At 41.0% G+C, this 19,242-nt stretch overlaps 1 protein-coding gene across 2 annotated transcripts in view; it reads right to left on the bottom strand.

Annotated features, from left to right (window-relative positions):
* Positions 1-3,765: 3,765 nt before the first annotated feature.
* NUDT4 (nudix hydrolase 4) overlaps positions 3,766-19,242 on the bottom strand; it is a 62,211-nt gene continuing 46,734 nt past the window's right edge. Inside the window, exons 3-5 of one of the 2 annotated variants that reach the window (XM_030548555.1) lie at positions 18,702-18,746; positions 12,255-12,342; positions 3,766-7,521 (exon numbers count right to left, since the gene is read on the bottom strand). In XM_030548555.1, the coding sequence (XP_030404415.1) occupies positions 7,319-7,521; positions 12,255-12,342; positions 18,702-18,746 (336 nt within the window). In that variant the 3' untranslated portion in view covers positions 3,766-7,318. The remainder of the gene's footprint in view (positions 7,522-12,254; positions 12,343-18,701; positions 18,747-19,242) is intronic. The other variant, XM_030548554.1, reaches the window with a different exon arrangement.

The raw sequence follows: 19,242 nt of genomic DNA on the forward strand, positions 1-19,242 counted from the left end.
AATGCTTTGGAAGTGTAATTAAACTATCCAACCAACATTCCTAATTTACTGTGTAAAAAAAATTTATAACACCTGTAAAACACTGAGGGGTTAATACAGCTGCATGCATCCACCACAGGTAATGGACTTCAGACCAGAAATACAACTCATGTCATCAAAATATTCAAGATTTTCCTTGTGACCACTTAATTCTGAGGCACTGCAGTGTGTGTGAAGTGGCACACAGTATCTAAACTGCTTTATTGCTGTTTGATGCTGTAGTCAGTAGCAGCCTGGACTTGAATGGAAGGAGTAATGATGGCAAATGAGGGGTGATTTACTTTTTCCAAGCACTGAACAAACATGAACTACATGTCGTGACTGCAAAAGGTGGAGCAAAAGTCTAACTATTTTAGCAAAACATAATTACTCTGGTTACATGCACTAGTAAAGGAAAATGAGATAACTAAACTCATAAACCTGGCCAGCTGTCTGAGGGCAAGAAGCTGTCAATTTGACTAGCCACAGACCATCAGCTATGAGAGGAGGCATGTTCACAGTAAAGAGTTGAGGGATTAACTTATGTAAATTTGTATTTATAAAGCACCCTTTGCCAGAAGAAGTTAGCACATGACATGAAAACACAATGGGGGCGTGAGTGGGGATGTCTTAAATATAAAATAGACATCACTGGAAGATTGGTCACATATAGGTTTTTAGTTGTGGCTGCAACACCTGCAGAAGCATTCCTACTACAAAATTGTTCCAGAAGATGCATTTTATAACAAGTTTCTTGCCTCTAAGGTTGTGAAAAAACTGTAAAGTGATGTACATTCCTAGGGCTGCAGATAGTCTAAACAGTTAGGCTGACAGATGTAAACCACCATGCTGCTTGTTGCACTGGGTTAATTATAAAGCATATTGCAACATCTAAACTGGTATCATTGCTTTGCAGTGTAGTAACAGGCACATACCCAGCTAATTGCTTATCTTAATCAACCCCTTTCCCCTGCACCACTTCCTAGGTGTTGATCTTTTCCCTTGAATTCAGTCCAGTCTGTACAAATGTGGACTGGGCCATCTTGAAAATTGGAATATTAGGGCAAACAGTATAAAAAAGCCAAGAAATATTGAATGGGTTCCAGTGTGAACTCCCCTAGCTATCATAAAACCCTCACTACTGCAGATGGCAGCCTGCCATGTCTGAAGGTAGGTCTACCTTCCTATACTGTACTTGAGAGCCAACACTCCAGCAGCCTAGTGAGGGAGTGGACAGGGAGAAGCTAAATTAGATGGGAGCAACTGCTGCATCTCAGTGGGTGTATGTGAGGGGGAGGAACAGTCCCTATATCAAGGCTTGGTCCCTTAAAAGGGGGGGGTTCTGTGTAGCTAACCCCTGGGGCAAGACTTGAGATGGTGCTGACTATATTCTTACCCCTTATTGACTAACTGAAGGTGACAATGAATCTGGTATGAGGAAAAATGTTTGGGAACATTTACTACCCAGCACAGCTAGATGTAGGAGTTGAGCCAAGCCCCTTGGGGCAGTAGAAGCTGATTATACAACAGGTTTGTTCATTGCCCTTGAGTAGTTCATATCTTTGAATGAACTGCCTTGACCACTGGCAATGCCATTCTTGGATTCCATTTCTTTTGACAAACATTTCCCTTTTATGTAAAGATGGGGAAATTGTCCTAAAATGACAGTTCAGGTATAGCAAAAGTAGTTTAGATTGCAATAAGCAGGTTAATATGCTACCTGCAGCTTTCCAAGGGTGAGACACACTGTACCTGTCCTTTCATCCCTGAGAGGTACTGAACACAGCCTTTGTCCTTGAACAAATGTGGCAGAATGTCACCACTTGCCTCCCCAAAAATGCAGAAGATGGTAGTTGTTCCCCTTCCCCCTCCAGTAAGTACTTCCCCTCCACTCAGTAAGGGACTACACTGTGGAAATTTGGCTTTATGACACTGGTGAGGTAAGTAAGTTTCCTCCCTCTGTACAGACATTAAGACCTATTGGTGTCTCTCACCTCTAAGGTATGCCCAATTTCAATTGTGTTCCTGAAGCAGCCTTCAAAAGGGCAAGGCTGTAGTTTAGGGTCAGGGATGAGATGAAAACTACTGCTGGCCCACTGCTGTAGTTTGTATTTATCTCTATGCTGCTTTCTCATCAGGTGCTGAGGTTAGATAAGGGGTACATCAGACCAATTTATGCCTGCTGGGTTGCTGAGTGAAGCCACCTCTAGCAATACCACAGAGGCAAGCAGGAATGCTGAAATACCCATTCGCCTTTTCTACATTAGGAAGCAGACAGTCAAATACAAATGGAGGCCTCACCACCAGCACATACCAATTAAAAAATGCTACACCAGAGGACCAGCTGGCTAAACTGAAGTAATTCATCTTCATGTCTTAGGAGATATCTACTCAAAGATCACATGTATGGAGGGGTTGTACTTAAGCAGCAGCAACTGAAACAGGGTAGACTAGAATGCTCCCAGGCTTCCAATTTGCTTAATTACACATAACCAAGCAGACCAAAAAGGCACAATAGCTGCTTAAGACCACTCTGACTGGCTCTCTCTAAGTCAACCAGGATCAAGGTCCTGTGTCAGAGCTTCAAACCCACACAGCAGACAGATTACAATATACCTCTGCTACAATGCTTCCCCAGTTAACCCCATATGCACCCACTTTGTCAAAAAGTTCTCCAGCTTCAGTCTTGAGTGCAACAGGATTAACTGATCAGCTGGTAGTGGTTTGGTCTCAGGGGGAACAGTAGGGAGGTGAACATCACATAATACAGCCAGTCCTTGCCCTCTTTCATGCTCCCAACCTTGTCCATGAGATGAGAGAGAGAAAAGGTAGTTGTCAGGATGGGTTTTTTGAGAGCAGCACTTGGAAGGACAGTCAATACAGACTACCCTTGATCCCATCTTTCAGAATGGGACACAAACATGGTGCTTGAACCTCAGTCTCTGAAAATGGATGTGACCTTTCTAGGTTCTCTCCATCACTATTCCTTTTAGCCTAGGGCCATTCTGCACAACTTCCTGCAGAAAAAGAGTGAAATGTTTTGGTGCTAGCCTTCATGGCTCTTCTCAAAGATTTGCAAGCAGCATCAGTGTTTGCTAGGTGTCCTACATGAGACATTTATCACGTGGGAGAAAGAATGGAGTATGAAGTTAAGATCCCTTCTCCTATAGTGGAAACAAGTGCCAGGATGAGAGAGAGAAGCTGCCCTCCACAGTTGGCACTAAAAGACAAAAAGGAAGCTTTAAAACTGCTTTTCCTACAAAAAAAGCCGAACTAGTGCTACAGTTTAGGACTATCAACAATGTCTACATGGTAGACAGGGAGTAAGGAATGTGACTGATTTGGCTGGAGCAGAGAGGACTTGAACATTTACAAACCCTGGCAATTTAATAGGCAGCTCGAAGAATGAAAATAGCTCAACTCTGCCAAGTTCAGTTTAAAAAGGTTTGTGACTAGACAACTCTTACAGCACAGGGCTGTAGAAGCAGTTAAAAAAAAGTTCAACTGTATTTGCACCCACACTATTACTTGAACTATTCACAACACAACAGGAGCACGTGTGCATGACTGTCAGTTTTAGGCCACATTTACAATGATGTTTGAACTAGAGCACGGAGAGGGCTGACCATGGTGGTGGAGCTATATTTAAGCAGTCCTCAAATCCTTTTCAGATGAGGCACAAGCACTGTATATCAGCACTTTGCTACCAGTGGTAAAACTAGTGCCTACTGAAAGATGGCACACAGCACTAGTTCAGATTTTATTTTATCTCAAATATAAAAAGTCAAAATTCTTACATCAATCTTTAAAGAAAATCCATGCAAGCAGTTCAAAATGTTTACAATTTAAATTGGTGATTTTCCTTCAAATTTCTCTTCTCAGAACGAAGTTGATAAACAAACCAGCTAGGTTTTTCCCTTTTGATTTTCTCCAGTGACTTGTCAATACACCAACGTTGGGCAAAGTTAGTGTGCAGTACACCAACCTTGGGCAAAGTTAGTGTGCAGTAAGTCACCAAATTATGCTTTTCACTATTTCCATTGGCAATAACATATCACATTATTTTATCTTGGGTCATCATGATCCCAAACCATGGCTGCTACAGGAAAACCATTGATGCAAATCAGATTCCTTTTTCTGTTTACACAGCTAGGCAAGCCTCAGAGCCACAAGCAGCTCACTTGGGGGGGGCAGGGGGGAGGTTAAAAAGGTAAATTCTAGTCCTATTTGCACAAATGCACCACCGTAAGCCATAAAACCACCACTAGTTACTTTATAAATCAAACTGGAAACCTTTGTAAAAACATGAGGAAACTGCTGGCAGTAACATGGTTCTATAGATAATCTTGACAGCAGGAGCTGATGGAAAATTTTATCCTCCTTATCCCACGTTTTACACCATCCATTTCTGTAGAATTTAACTTTAGTGTTCACTTAGACTGTTAAAAGACTCAAACATACAAAAGGAATTTGCCAGAATGGTTTCCTGTAGCATACCTAAACCAGGAGCCTGCACAGTATTGCCAGTTTACCTTTACTGTCATATACTTGAAAGTTCTGTGAATAGAAAAGCATAGGAAATCAAATTGAACAATACAGGGCTTCATTTTGAAAGCTGCATAGAGACTGAAGAGATCTGTACAATGAATGGCATTTAAGAATTCATGTGGCACTATTAACAGTCAAAATGTGTGCAACCAAAATATTAAAATATTTATAGGCAATCAACAGTTTGTTAGCAACAGCAATTCTGTACATTTTTACACAGTTATCAAATACATAGAGAGCTACAAAATAAGACCATGCATTACCACTAATATCTTATACAAATATGGGTTCTCTTTTCATTTCAGGAGTCTGAAACTGTTTTGAGATAGAAGCAGTTATGAACTAGAAGCCAAGTAACTACTTTGGACTTTTGTATGTCGTTTCATGGATTATGTTGTACAATCAAAAGAAACTTCTCAAAAGGCTAACAGTTACGAGCTCAGTTTAATGTGTTAATGACTACTGCACAAAAATGAGTGAAAAGTTGAATGGTTCACTGTTTCAGAAAGACAGACTAGATCAACTTAAAAATCAGATGTTTCTATTACCATTAAACTATTCTGTCATACATGAGACATTCTTTTCAAAGCACCTGACTTCAGCTCTCTAGATGTTTTAGTTAGTAAGTCTCTTTTCAATTCTGTAAGCCCTTCAGTCAGGACAAAAGCTAGGCAATGGTGGTGGTGTTTAGATCAGAAGAATTAAAATGGATTTAACAATCTCATGAATTGTTGAGATTTTGGCCCTCAAATACCTGAAGTCTCATGAGATCAACTGTTCATGATGATTCCACCATTTTGTGGGGCATCTGAACTACATGTAGAAGACATGCCTGCTCTTCTGATTTTAGAAGTGACCTGGAACTAGAACCATAGGGCTAGTGCTGATCTGGGGATTTAAAAAACATCCCACCTCAAAGTTCAGGCAGCTTCTGTTTTTTGGCTCATGTTTAGGGCCATTTCTAATCAGTAGTTCTTTTGGCCTCTTCAAAGAGCAGTTTACATGAGGTGAAACCTCTAAAACATTACTATCCATGGTTTAAATGCATTTATATATGGCACAAAGATCTCATTTTTCAAAAAGGATCACTTGTGGCACCAATATTTTCCTAAAAAAGTGTAACAGCACGCAAAAGTTTAATTTATAGCAGCATTTTACACAATTTGTGCTAAAAAAAGTAGTTGTGTATTGAGTAACAAAATGTTTAAATTACATTTACTTTCCATTTTACACTCACTATTTACCAGGACTATTTACAAAGGGTTCGAATGCTATGTAAAAGAATGAGTTTACTCAAAACAGCCTTCACAAGACACACATTTACCCTAACCTCAGTTTTGGCTTTCTGCCCAGAAAGAAGAGGTGACTGAAATTAATATTTAGATTCCAAAAGTACCTGCATGAGCTAGATGGTATTCTTTGTAGAAAACTGTCTTAATGGCACAGTGGCGAGAACATATTTGGGACCAATGGTTAAGTTCAGTTTCTATCTTTTTTGGTTGACAGGTATAGGGGAAATAGTAATTATGACAGGACGCTGTCCCAAGTTTACGCCAGTTAGCTCTACTTTCACTTCAGAGAGCAAAAGCCGTTATTTTGAGCGGTCAAGACTATTTTTGAAGTATTACAACTTTAATTGGGATATCCAGCATAGTCATTAATAAGGTAACAAAAATTTTGGTAAATCTGAAATGTCAACACCAGCCCTTTCTGCTCCTAGTCCACAAAGTGCCATTTCCTCTTGATTACTAGTTTGCTAATGGACTTAGACCTAGCCATGTTGTTCCCTTATAGGCATAAATTTCTTCCAAACACTGTACTTTAGTCTTATATGCCACAGAAGCTACAAGAGACTCAAAACCGGAAGAAACTGATGCAATCCTAGGAAACTATGGGATTGCACCATCAGCAAAATGAATGCTAGGATTTCAGAGGAAGGCAACACTTAATGATCAGCGGGAGTGGGGGGGAGGAGAACGGGGACATGTTTTCAGTTTTCATGTACCTCTTTCTACAATTATGAATTTCTTGCATATTTGGCCAAGTCCTACAAAAAAAGTCTTTGAACAGCTTTTGGAATTGTAGCAACAAAACATCAATGGTTGAGCCTCTTTTCCGAATCTTTGCTCGAGCTGTCAACTACATTTTGTATGTTATGATTCCACAAGTCAAGGTAACAGAAGGAAAAATGTTGCTTGATGTTTGAATCCTTTGCTGTGATTGGCTGGATGTATTTAGTGCTTTATTGTAGTCATGCTTATGTATCTAAGGTGAATACTATGCTCAGTTTCCCAGATAGTGGTAGTATTTTAGAGGTCATCTACCACTTTAATTGTACATTTTGAGTGGAAGTTTACGAGAAACATTACTGCCATTTGTTCAAGAATTTTCCTGCTAAATAATTTTTTTTTTAAAGACTACCTGACTAAAAAAAATTATGCCAAAATCTGGAATAAGTTCCACTTAACCCAGATGTTTTTGTTATTTTTAGCAGATGTGTAAATTTATATATTGATTGTTTTTAAAAAATGGCCAGTTAAGGCATCTTAAAAAATTCCATATATGGCTTTAGTTTGCTGAAATACTATTTTACATTGTTAAAAGGGAAAAAAAAGTCAGTGTCTGAATGTTATGATGTATTCACACATTTTGCTGAGGACTGATAGTCAAAAGATGTCTACATGTGAACACAAATACATTCCCCCCTCCTCCACCTTGTCATGGTGCATGAGTAAAAAGGTAATCCCAATTTTTATCTCACAGTAGAGGGCAACCCAGAAGTCTGTGCAGAAGTGACATATAAGGAGTTGTTATCAGGAAGGTTGGGGACCACAGAATTCCCATTGGTTGGGGAGCAGCCCAGTTTCAGTTTTTCCAGGTATTCCGCATGAACAGGCTTATGACACTGAAGAACCTTGATAGCATCTTCTACTTTAAACCACTCTCTTTTCCTTCCTGAATGAGTAATTAACATCAAAGAAAAATAGGTTACAAACAAGTTTCAATAGCATTTCAGCTACAATAGCCAGTTCCAAAAACTCCAGGTCCAAAAACTTAAAGGTCAAGTGCAAAGCAAAAATACAAACTGAATTAAGATCAAGCATCCTTCCCCCAAGTGTAAGTGGGGGTGGCATGTAACACAGGAGTAACAGCTGAGCAGCAGAGGAAAAGTGGTCTTTGTGCCTCCCCTTCTTTGTGTAGAGAGTCCTAAAAAGTTTGTTTTCCCCTGTTTCTTTACATTGGAAATCCAGGTTGTCTGCGCTCTGGTAGACTGACAACTGGAGAATAGGGAAGTGACATCAAGAAAAGTTGGACAACAAAGATTTAGTCAAACTTATCTTGTTCATTGAAACTAAACAGATGCTAACAAAAAACATTTTAGATATAGAGTCTCTTTTGTAGAGGTCCTACACCTACTCTATCCAGTCCATCAGTTTATGCAGAATCCAAGCTCTTTAAAACAAAACACATCTAGTCCTAATGGCTGGGAACAGGAACAGATGGATTCATGGTTGGCTTCTTTATAGCACAGGGCATGTCGACACAAACTCCTCCTGAATGACTCCTTGTGTGGACACTTCTGAAAGCAGTGCCATTTTCCAAAGTAGCATAATCCACTCAAAGTGTTCATGCCTGAAGTTATCCTGGAATAGCTATTTCACTTTAAACATACCAGAGGGAACATATGCATTATTCATCTGCCATCTTCAAGATGATAGAGGGGGAGTAAATTTAACATCTGACATTTGGCAGAGGATAGATTAGTAGCAGAACTCCAGGCACTGGTAATTGATAAGGAAAAATAGGCAACTCCTGAGGAGTACCTCCAGCCAATGAGAACAGAGCAGCCAGGAAGTTTGCTGAAGCAACCTCTTTAAGCTGCTAAAACGCTCTTAAACCTCATGTCTCAGCTGATAAGACTAAATGAAGCCATCTAAGGCACAGCTACTAAGAAGTGTTTCCTTTTAAAAGTGTTACTGGCATGCGAAACCTTAGAGTGAATAAATGAAGACTTGGCACAGCACTTCTGAAAGGTTGCTGACCCCTGTTACAGTGTGATGTATAGAACTGAAAACACCTCTAAGTTCTGTGCTCAGTACACTGGACAGTTGCTGGACAAATGAACCCGCAATGTATGGTGACTGGAGGTGAGGGCTCCATATGTCAGCATCTGTGTTCTCACTGGTATATCTTGAAGTAAATTAAACTACCATATTTTATGTAACAAAATGTCCAGAATTTTAAAGCTTCATTTGAGTAGCCTACTATGAAAATGCAATAAATAAACTCCACCATTACATAATTTCTCCCCCCTCCCAGAGATGTCTTGCATATCCCCACGGGTACATGTATCACGGTTTGGGAACCCTTGCAATAAGGGTTTGTTTGGTTTTTTTTAAAGGAGTTATTTCTACACTGAAAACATGAAAAATTTGTTAATTCTATTTTCATTTTGCTGTACAACTTGCATTACATATATTGTGCTGCTATTGTAATTTTTAAAACATTCTTTTAAAGGGATACTGCCATGACTGACATACCACTTGATGGCAAAAAAACACAATTCTATAAATTTACAGTATTATGTTAAAGTATTAAAATTCTAGTTCCTGAAACAGGAAAGCCATCTGCTAACCGAGGATACTGTTTTAGTGCAGATTCCTGTGTGATCCATCCTGTGTGATCCATACTGTTCGATGAGTGCAACAAGTTAATATTTAGGTAAAACCACACGGAAGGCAGACTAACTTGTTAGGGATATTTGTAAGTGATTAAATTTAGCAAAAGGGTAGTCATGTGATACATTTAAAAAAATGCTTTTTAACTAGACTGATTACGTCACTGGTTCTCAACCTGCAGCCCATGGGCCACTTACTGCTCAATCAGCACACAGCTGTGGCCCATATGACATCCTCAGGGCCATACAGGGTACACATTGTCCACAACACAGAACTGCATATGCAGCCCACAATGGTAAATGGGTTGAGAACCACTGGACTAGATGCTATATGCATCTAAACCAGGGGTTGACAACCTTTCAGATGTTGTGTGCTGAGTCTTCATTTATTCACTCTGATTTAAAGTTTTGCGTGCCAGTAATACATTTTAACATTTTTTAGTAGGTCTCTGTCTATAACTAAACTATTGTCATATGTAAAGTAAACAAGGTTTTCCAAACGTTTAAGAAGCTTCATTTAAAATTAAATTAAAATGCTGATCTTATGCCGCTGGCCTGCTCAGTCCGCTGCCAGCCTGGGGTTCCGTTCACCTAGGCCAGTGGCAGGCTGAGTGGGACCGGTGGCCAGGACCCCGGCTGGCAAGGGGCCGGCAGCCAGAACCCCAGACTGGCAGCAGGCTGAGTGGGGCCAGCGGCCGGGACCCAAGACCGGAAGTGGGCTGAGCAGCTCAGCCCGCTGCCAGTCTGGGGTCCCAGCCCTGCCCACAGATTGGGTACTTACCTTCTCCCTGGTTCTGGCCCATTCTCTTCCTCTCTCTGCACTGAGCAGAGGGTGGGAGTGCACTGAGCACTGGGCTGGGGGTGAAGGGTCTGGCCAGGAGCTAGAATGAGGGAGGGGGCTCAGGGTTGGGGCAGGAGGTTTGGGTGTGGAGCGCTTACCTGGGCAGCTCCCATTTGGTGCGAGGGGTGCAGGCGGGAATGGGGAGGGGTGCAGGAGCTCCCATTTGGTGCTTAGGGTGGGAATGTGGGGGGTGCAAGAGTCAGGGCATGGGATGTGTGGGGGTGCAGGAATCAGGGCATGGGGCAGGGTGTGTGTGAGAGAGGTGTGCAGGGATCATGGCAGTGGCTTGGGGGAATGTGGGGAGGTGGTAGGGCAGGGAGCTGGAGGGGGCGGAGTTGGGACTTCTGGGTTCCGGGAAGGGGCTGGGGTCTGATGCTCAAGGGAGCAGTGCTGGGAGTGAGGCCTCTGGATTCCTAGGTTTCCAGCTGGGCTCTAGTTGTTCAAGGGTGTGGGGGGGCAGACGGAGACTAGGGCTCCAGACTCCTGGATTCTGCCCTCAATGCCAGAGGGGAGTGGGATCCAGTGACCTGGGGTGAGGAAAGAGGTGCGACCCAGCTGTTCCCAGAGTCCAGCAGGCAGCAAGCTGTAGCCCCGGGGCTCGGGTTCAGGCTGTGGGACGCAGCCTGCCCCAGTACAGAGCTGAGCTCATCCCGGCACCGGGACTGCAACCCCGGGGCAGCCTGCCTGAGTCCAGGGAGCAGGGCTGGCCGTACTCGGGACCCAGGACCCTTCCCCACGTACAGGCCTCATGGGTACTGCAACTCTGGTGGGGTCCCTCTTCCTGCCCCTGCCAGCGGGGTCGCTTCCAGGACTGCTCAGACTCTGCAGACACCAGGTAGTGGTATGGACATGCTAACCCAGAAACACAACCTCCTGCCAGAAGTGACAGAGGTCAGGAAAGCATGTGCAAATGCCAGCGGGAGGGGTGGAGAAGAGCAGGCCGGGCTGGGCCGGATTTTTAATGGCATGCTGCTGCCTGCTGCGGTCCTGGCTGAGCAGGGCCGGCGGCTGGGACCCCAGCAAGCAGCAGAGTGCCATAAAAATCGGCTCGTGTGCCGTCTTTGGCACGCGTGCCATAGGCTGCTGACCTCTGATCTAAACATAGCACAGGGTTTCTCAAACTTGGGGTCATGAGGTTATCATGTGGGGAGTCATAAGCTGTCAGCCTCCACCCCAAACCTCGCTTTGCCTCCAGCATTTATAATAGTGATATAAATTAAACACACTTTTTTTAAAAAAAATATTTAAAGGGGGGGGAGGTCACAGTCAGAGGCTTGCTGTGTGAAAGGGGTCACCAGTACAAAAGTCTGAGAATCACTGACATAGCAGGCTTTAGCCAGTGAACTTAACTTATGTGTAATGTTAAGATTTTTTCACGGTTATTTTTAGTAAAAGTCACGGACAGGTTGTAGGCAAACAAGAATTTACCGAAGCCTGCAACCTGTCCGTGACTTACTAAAAATGGTTGGGGAAGGGGTGAGAGACTGCAGTCCAAGCAGGGGGAAAGACAGCCCAAGCCCACTCTGGGAGATGGCTCCAGGTACTCCACTGCTGGCTGAGAGCTCTGGCCCTGCTGCTCTGAGGCTGATGCGGAAAATGTCACGGAGATCTCAAAGTTACGGAATCTGTGACTTTATGATCTAATCTTATCCTTGATAATGACTAATATTGGCATTGCTCGAGTGCTAGAAAAGTGATGAAGTATAAGTTTGACTCTAATCCAAGTTTTTCATTAAAGTTTGTTTGTCATTGTTTTTGTATGGAAATCAAAACCTTTTTGTTTTCTGGAAACAAAAATTGAAAGTTTTTCAACAAAAAGCAAAAATCTGCTAAAAATAGTTTTCTATAAAACATACCCATTTTCTAAACACTTGCAATTACGACTAGACTAATTATGACTAGCCAACTGGGAGTTCCAATTATGTCTAAAGTTACCGTTTATCCCATCTTATTGCTTTCAAAGGCCTACTTCATATATTGTGTTATTTCTATGTTGTATTTGAAGGTTAAGTTTTGTACAGTTAAGGAAAACATTTACAATCATTTCAGCTTTGCCACAGATTCGGGTTCTCTCCAGATTTAGAAAAGAATCCACTGTTGTAGGTTCTAGAAAATAAAATACACTTCATAATTAAAGTTAGCACAGAGCAAGGACAAAAACAAACTTGCCTATATTAACTGAATCCTCCCAGTCTTCCAATATTTCAGTCACTGTTAGAACATAAACGTAAGTCCTATGCTTCCGGTCTTGGTTCTGCTTGAATGTCAGAAATACACATTTTAATTCACAGTAATTTGGAAGTTATTTTTAAAGACATAATTTTTAAAATTCACATTCTTAAATTATTTACCTTAGATTAAGGTGTGCAATGTATCTGCTGACAAAACCAACTCTTTTATTGACTATATTCGATAGTTATAAAATCCTTCATAAGCCTTACTATTGCAGCACTAAACATAGGAGTATTTGAACTTCCATTTTTCCATTAAACAGGAAAGCCACCCTTAGTACTGAATAGAATCAAAATTGAAAGCATAGTGGATGCTATGGTGTGAAAACTGGATGATATTCATTTAGTTAACTCTCAAACATCTACACTTAAGAAAGAGTCCAGGAAGGACCATCATGCTCATCTAGTCTGACCACATGTATAATGGAGATTACAGAATTTCACTCAGTATAGGTGAAATAGACAAGGGATTCATGAATCCCATTCATGAGCAAAAGAGTGTACTCCTTAATACTGAATCTAGATCTACCAATAGTAAGTTATGACTGTCAATGTTCCCTCTAATTTTTTCCATCCATGTGTGGAATAAGTTTTATGTGCACCAAGGTAATGTGCGGATGTGTACCACCAGTAGAAACAAAAAACCTATATATATTTTTTAACGTTACCATAGGGATAATTACTTCAGCCAGCACAGGTTAAGCACTGTAGAACTCACTACCCAAAATAGTAAATTTAAGTGTAAGAAATAAAAATTATGAAAATGCATAGACCAGTCAAAACAGTAAAACACTTTGAAAGAATAAAATTACAGAGAATACAGGTGCATTGCAGGAAGTACCAAGTAGAAACCACAACAACTAGTATGCATTGGGATGTGAGTTAGACAGTGTGAGAGAGAGCGCGACACAGACGGAGTGTGTGCTAGCTGCTGGGGAAGTCTGAGACACGCCATGGGCAGTCTCTTTAAGGCACTCACTGAAAGCTCTCCTGCTCCTATCCTGAGCCATGTCCCCCCTCCCCTGCTCTGCAGAGATGGGGTATGGGGTGCGGGCAGCACCCGACATCAGCACCCCCCTTCCACACCCTGCACAGCCACCAGGAGGCTCCCAGGAGCAACGTGGCATGCAAAGGGGGGGGGGGAACGAGGGGGGCACCTGAACACAGCTACCGGATTGTGCACAGCTCTGCTAATCAAGTGCATGGCACTTAATCACTCCTGGGCAGCTGCCTGACCACATAGCTTAGAGGGAACACAGGTGACTACTACATAACAGAATGCTTCTTTCACTCTGGAGGTCTGACTGGTTAGCAGACCCCACTAACCTATTAGAGAGAGCCTCCTTCCTTCTTCCCTAGTCACCCAACAACTTACAGTTATGGGTAACTCATGGATGATAGCGAATTAAGTAACCTTAAAGGCTGCTCTTTGGGGCGCTCCAAAGCCAGTTTTAACAAGGTAGAACAGAGAAACAGATTGAACATCAGAGACAAGAGGATTTGTAGGGGAATTTAAGCTGGCTACTGGAACAAAACAACCATTAACTTGGTTTGTAGTGACATATGAGACTTCTGACTTATCTACACAGAATGTTACTGTGTGGCAAGCCAAGGTGTGAATCTACAGTGCATTAGATTGCCATGCAGTATTGTCTCGTGTAGACATGCCCTAATAGTGCATATGTAGGCTGTTTTAAATAATTTACTGTTTTGTTCTAATTCCTAAATAAAAGTTCTAAGAAGGTTGTTGGTCATCAATCCTTAAAACCCTGTTAGAGCTGCAGGCTGATAAGCAAGTAGTGTACCCAGATCCCAGTTTAAGGGTAGGAGAATTGAGAAATTCCACACAGACAGGTAAGGACAAGAAACCAAACACCTAAGGTGGGCACACTCAGACTAAAGGGGCAAAAAGGTGCAGTAACTGTAACAGTGATAGAGGGAACTTCTCCAATTCAGTCAACTTAGTCCTCACAGTGTAGGCATCTTTATTGCTTTACCACTGGAGTCCAGCATGCATGCCCAAAAACAACCTAACAAACTATTCAGATATGTAGCTTAACTCCTAGCTTTAACCTCTTCTCCTAAGAGAGGTATAGTGGCCAGTTCCTTACCTTCTAGCTTTGCTTTAGAGATGAGGCATTACAAATTGCCTCCAATTTAGAAAAAGTTAAATATATTAGCTGGTAAGGAGCTCCATCCAACATGCCCTAAAACTGAAGTCAGTTATCTAGGGGAGTGAAGCTGTTTAAGGTGCAGCCATGCCTCCAACTGAAGAGCCAGATAAGAGATGAGTAACTAGACAGATATGGTACAGCTGTTACCTAGTCCAAGGGCTTGTCTAGACCTGCATGCTAAATTAGTGCTGCTGTGATCGATGTAGCAGCACTGATTTAGCAGGTCTGGTGAAGATGCGATAAGTTCATGGCAGAGTGCTCTCCTGTTGACTTCAGTGCTCCAACTCCTCGAGAGGTGAAAGCTAAGTTGGAGGCAGAGCATCTCCTGCTTACATAATGCAGAGCAGACACCACACTAGGTCGAGATAAGCTACATTGCACAGTGACGTGATTTTTTCACATCCCTGAGCGACGCAGTAACTCACATCAACTTAAGCAGCAGCGTAGGCAGACCTAGGAGTCCTATAGTATTAGATGTAGCCTAAAAGAAATGCTAAGGCTACACTATGAAACAATCTGAGCAATAAAGTGAAAGCAACAAAGAACAGAGGTACCAAAGAATATTGTGAGTGTTCTCAGTTAAGGGGGGGCTCCAGAGGAACAGGCTGCCCGCAACTAGGCTAATCCAAATTTGATGACCTTTAGGGCATGCCACAAATCCTATCTGTGTAAGATTTTGTACCAAAAATGATAGTCTGTGTATATAAACTATACAAATTTAGGAACAAAAAAAAAGCACAGAAGATTCCAAAAAGTCTACCTATTAGCGATCTCATGCATATCTAGTTTACCTCTGAAATATTTGGATACTATGGTGACACTCGCGTGAACAGTGGCTGAACTTGGAGAAAATATTAACCAAGCAGCATTTTATTGGTTTCTGGAAACCTACAGCTAAAGTAGATATAGCAGATGCAGTAATCTCTCTGCCTCACTCCAGGTGACTTGGGCATCAATCCATCAGTTCCACAGTATCCTCCTCAAGAGGAAAGAGTATTGTACTGTTCAAGATGTTAGAGAAACAAGGTGGGTGAGGTAATATCTTTTATTGGTCCAACTTCTGTTGGTGGTATTTGACATGGAATGTGAAAGGGATATTTAAGTATGGGAGACAGATTTTTGCCATTTCCAAAGATGGACGTGTATCCCTGGGCCGTTTATGTCTTAGCTGATTCAAAGTTTGTCATTCAGCGTATAAGTAGGATAAAATGCCTTTTTTTTTTTTTTTAAAGTCTGTTCACTGGCAGGTTGCTGCTCTAGATAAACTCCACTTAATATTTGATTCTGAACTCTTGTAATGCGAGTGCCTCTCTCAATATATATTTCATACCACTACACAGAAAAATTGTATATCTCTACTCAGACTGCCATTTAAGATCCAAAGAAGGAAGAAAATTTGAAGCTATCTGGGTTTTCAAAGAAGAAAGAAAAAATTAGGAATGTGAGTACTTGGACATCATTTAGACATTGAAGCCATATTTTTATCTCCTATGGTATATGAAACCATATTTTTTAAACTCATGTCTTAAAACTAGATATCTGACAATCAAGTGAATTTGTTTTAATTTTAATTCTAGTTTTTATCTGTTGATGCTTCGTAACTGTCCAACAGTCATTGCAGTTCAACAGTCTGACAGCACACGACTGGAAATTTTGAAACAGGGTATCAGCCTATGGAACTGACTGCTGCACAATATGGAAAACAGACAAGAGCCAGATTAAAATAGAAGCACTTGTAGTTTAACTAGACTAAAAGTTACTCTGAACATCAGTACTATATATCCAAGCTTACTATCCGCTATCTCAAGGAATTTCTGCTCTCCATAATATAGCATATCGAAGTATGCAAGGTATATTATGTTTGTCTTCCTCTGAGGCAGTTATAGGTTTCTAAACACTTATTAGGACTTCAGTTCAGAACTTGTGAAACAGTTGGCATAACCACCATCTAAAATAAAGCTACATTCACTGCATTGCTTGATGTGTTATGTCATTAGCCAAGCTACTGTCTGAGAATCAGTCCTTGAGAGGCATGGTTTTGGGAGGTAAATAAGGTGGAAATTGAGAACTACTGTCAGAGTCTATGTAAAATAAGATTTGTAATTTTAAATCTGTTCTTTAACAATCTGTAATCCTAAACAGTAATTTCCTTTAAAGAAGCAAAATTATACTAAGACTATTTTCTTGTTGACAAATTTCATCTATTTTTATTTACTCCAATTTAGTTTAAGATCACCCCACTTATTTTTCATACTGGCAAGGCGTTCAAGTACATGTGGTAGATTTCAGTCATGAAATAATGGTAAAATTATTACATTAGAACCTTTTGTAGTAGATGTAATTCACTCTACCTTTCTTTATATAAAAGTTAATTTCCTGTGCCAGACAGCATCCATTTATATGTAACACCTTCGCCTAATAAATCTGTTTTCATACAATGGCCAGTCAATGCAATATGTTCAACATGCCTTTTTCAGTAGGCACCTTTTATTTTATATAGCATTCGTTTTCCAGGACAGCGTGGCATCATTTAATGGATCCCACCACACACTTAAGTGGCGCTTCAAGTGCATATTGTACTATGTATTAAAATTGAACCATATAACTATTTTAGTTATTTTGGCCTTGTTAATATAAGCTATTTATTTACAAGTACCCAGCAAGGCTTTTATATGGCAAATATAATTAACACATCTACTCAGCTTCGGTTTGATGGTGGAGCAGGGGAAGACTCCACTTGTCTTTGAAGCTATTGATCTGTTACTCTTTTAAAGGGATAAAGAACCTAATATGTTACTGTTGCAACCAATGTTTAAAGTAACTATAGCAAAAATTGGAGGTTTTAGTCTCCAATTCTTTGTGAGCATTTGACATTATTTTGTATCATCAGTTCCCCATTTGTGTGGGTCTGCCACAAAGCATCAGGGGAAACATTTTTAAAAAACAGGATAACAGTGACTGTCAAACTACAAAAATTGGAAGATACAGTTGTAGTACCAGAAGTTAAAAAGTAACTCAAGCTGACTAGATTGGGTCCCTTTGTCACCCACACTTCAAGGACAAAGGAATTTGTTATTTTTGGGATTTTTTGCTTTTGAGAAAGCCTGATTTTTAGAATTGAATTTTTAAATCTCCAATATACTAAGAATGTTCAATCTTGTCTTGCGTGAAACCAAAAGTAAAACCAAGGAAATGGACTGAAAGCTCTGAGAGACCTTAAAAGGACTAGGTATTGAATCTGAGTTGCCCCCACTGATATTTTGACCGATTTCTTTTTCGTCTTTCATATGAAGCACCAGAGATGGCCACAGCTGGAGAAGGGACATTGGATGGTATTGGCCAGTGGTCTAAAGTGGTATCAAGCATTCTCTCAAGTCTTGCTCACGTGCTCAACAACTAACTGATGCCCACATTCAGGATCAGGAAGGAATTCTTCCCTCCCGCCGGCCAGACTAGCAGTGACTAGGTTTTTTTGGTTTGTTTAAAAACACAAAAACAAACCACAAACCAAAAAACCCCCACCTTCCCTGCAGTTTGGAACTAGTCACTTGCTAGAAACATCTGGGTCTCATTCTCTGATTTCAGGGGCTTCAGGCACTGGTTCACCCTTATCTCTCCTGTTCTATGTGGCATACAACAGAGAAGTCTTACAAGGGCAGTAATACTTCGGTTTAATTCCAGTGGGCTTTTAGTGTGCAGGTGGCTGGGTAGTGTTCAGTGACCTGTGATATACTGGTGGTCAGACCAGATAATCTGGTGGTATTTTCTGGCTAAAGATCTATGGCTATTTTAGAAAGCTGGGTGCTGAAGAAAATCTTTAGTCTGAATTTAAAAGTCTGGTTTCACTTTTTTGGTTTCCAAGTGTCAAGCCTATTAATTCTTCAGATATCCATACATTTCTTCCAGGAAAATTGGGAAGAGAACACCTGGATTTCCAACATCTTGAAGACTTCCTACTTTCCAGGCCCTAAACATCAGAGAAGCAAAAAAGCACAAGCCCATTTCCCCACCTCCTTTTCTAACTTTTTTTTTCTTTTAACCACTTTAAATCTGCTTTGTAAGATCAAAACAAGTAACACTTGACTTTCTCAGAGAACTTCAAATCTGGTACTACTGCACAGATGTCGGTTTCACCAGCCTATCAACTTGCACAGTCGACACATCTGTTTTAGGTATGTGGGTTTGGGTTTCTTTGTTTTTAAATAGCTCACCTCAAATATCCCCAGCAGTCTGCCTAGTTTTCCTTTTACTCCAGCCTACAAAAGAAAAAGAATAAAGTGTTACCATGTCAGGTTTTTGTTTTTTTTTTTAGTTCAAAACTGAAGTCTGACTTGTGATTTTGTAAAGGAGTTGCTGTAATCCATTTTTATATTGCTTGCACAGTTTTATCAGCGGATACTGTAGAATATTTACCTAGACACCATTATATTACTTCAAAATGACCCCAAACTTTCTGGCGTCTGAATATGCTTGTGGGTCAAAAAATTTGTCTATTCAATAATTTGTGGACCGAATAGGAATAGGAAGATACATATCTGATCTTATTGACTTAAGGTTGTGTGCAAGAGCATATTAGCACCAAACTGCAGAGAACAAAGAATAGCTGAACTCCTATGCATCCAGACCTAAATGTTATTTTATTTGCCACATTCCTCGTAAGCTATTTACACATTAGAAAGAAACCAAACAGGGGACAAAGCGAGTTAAGGTAAGTAGAATGAAATAAATGGAAGCATTAGAGCCATACTTTAC

This window comes from Gopherus evgoodei, chromosome 1 (assembly GCF_007399415.2).
Source record: "Gopherus evgoodei ecotype Sinaloan lineage chromosome 1, rGopEvg1_v1.p, whole genome shotgun sequence".
NCBI classification, from domain to species: Eukaryota; Metazoa; Chordata; order Testudines; family Testudinidae; genus Gopherus; species Gopherus evgoodei.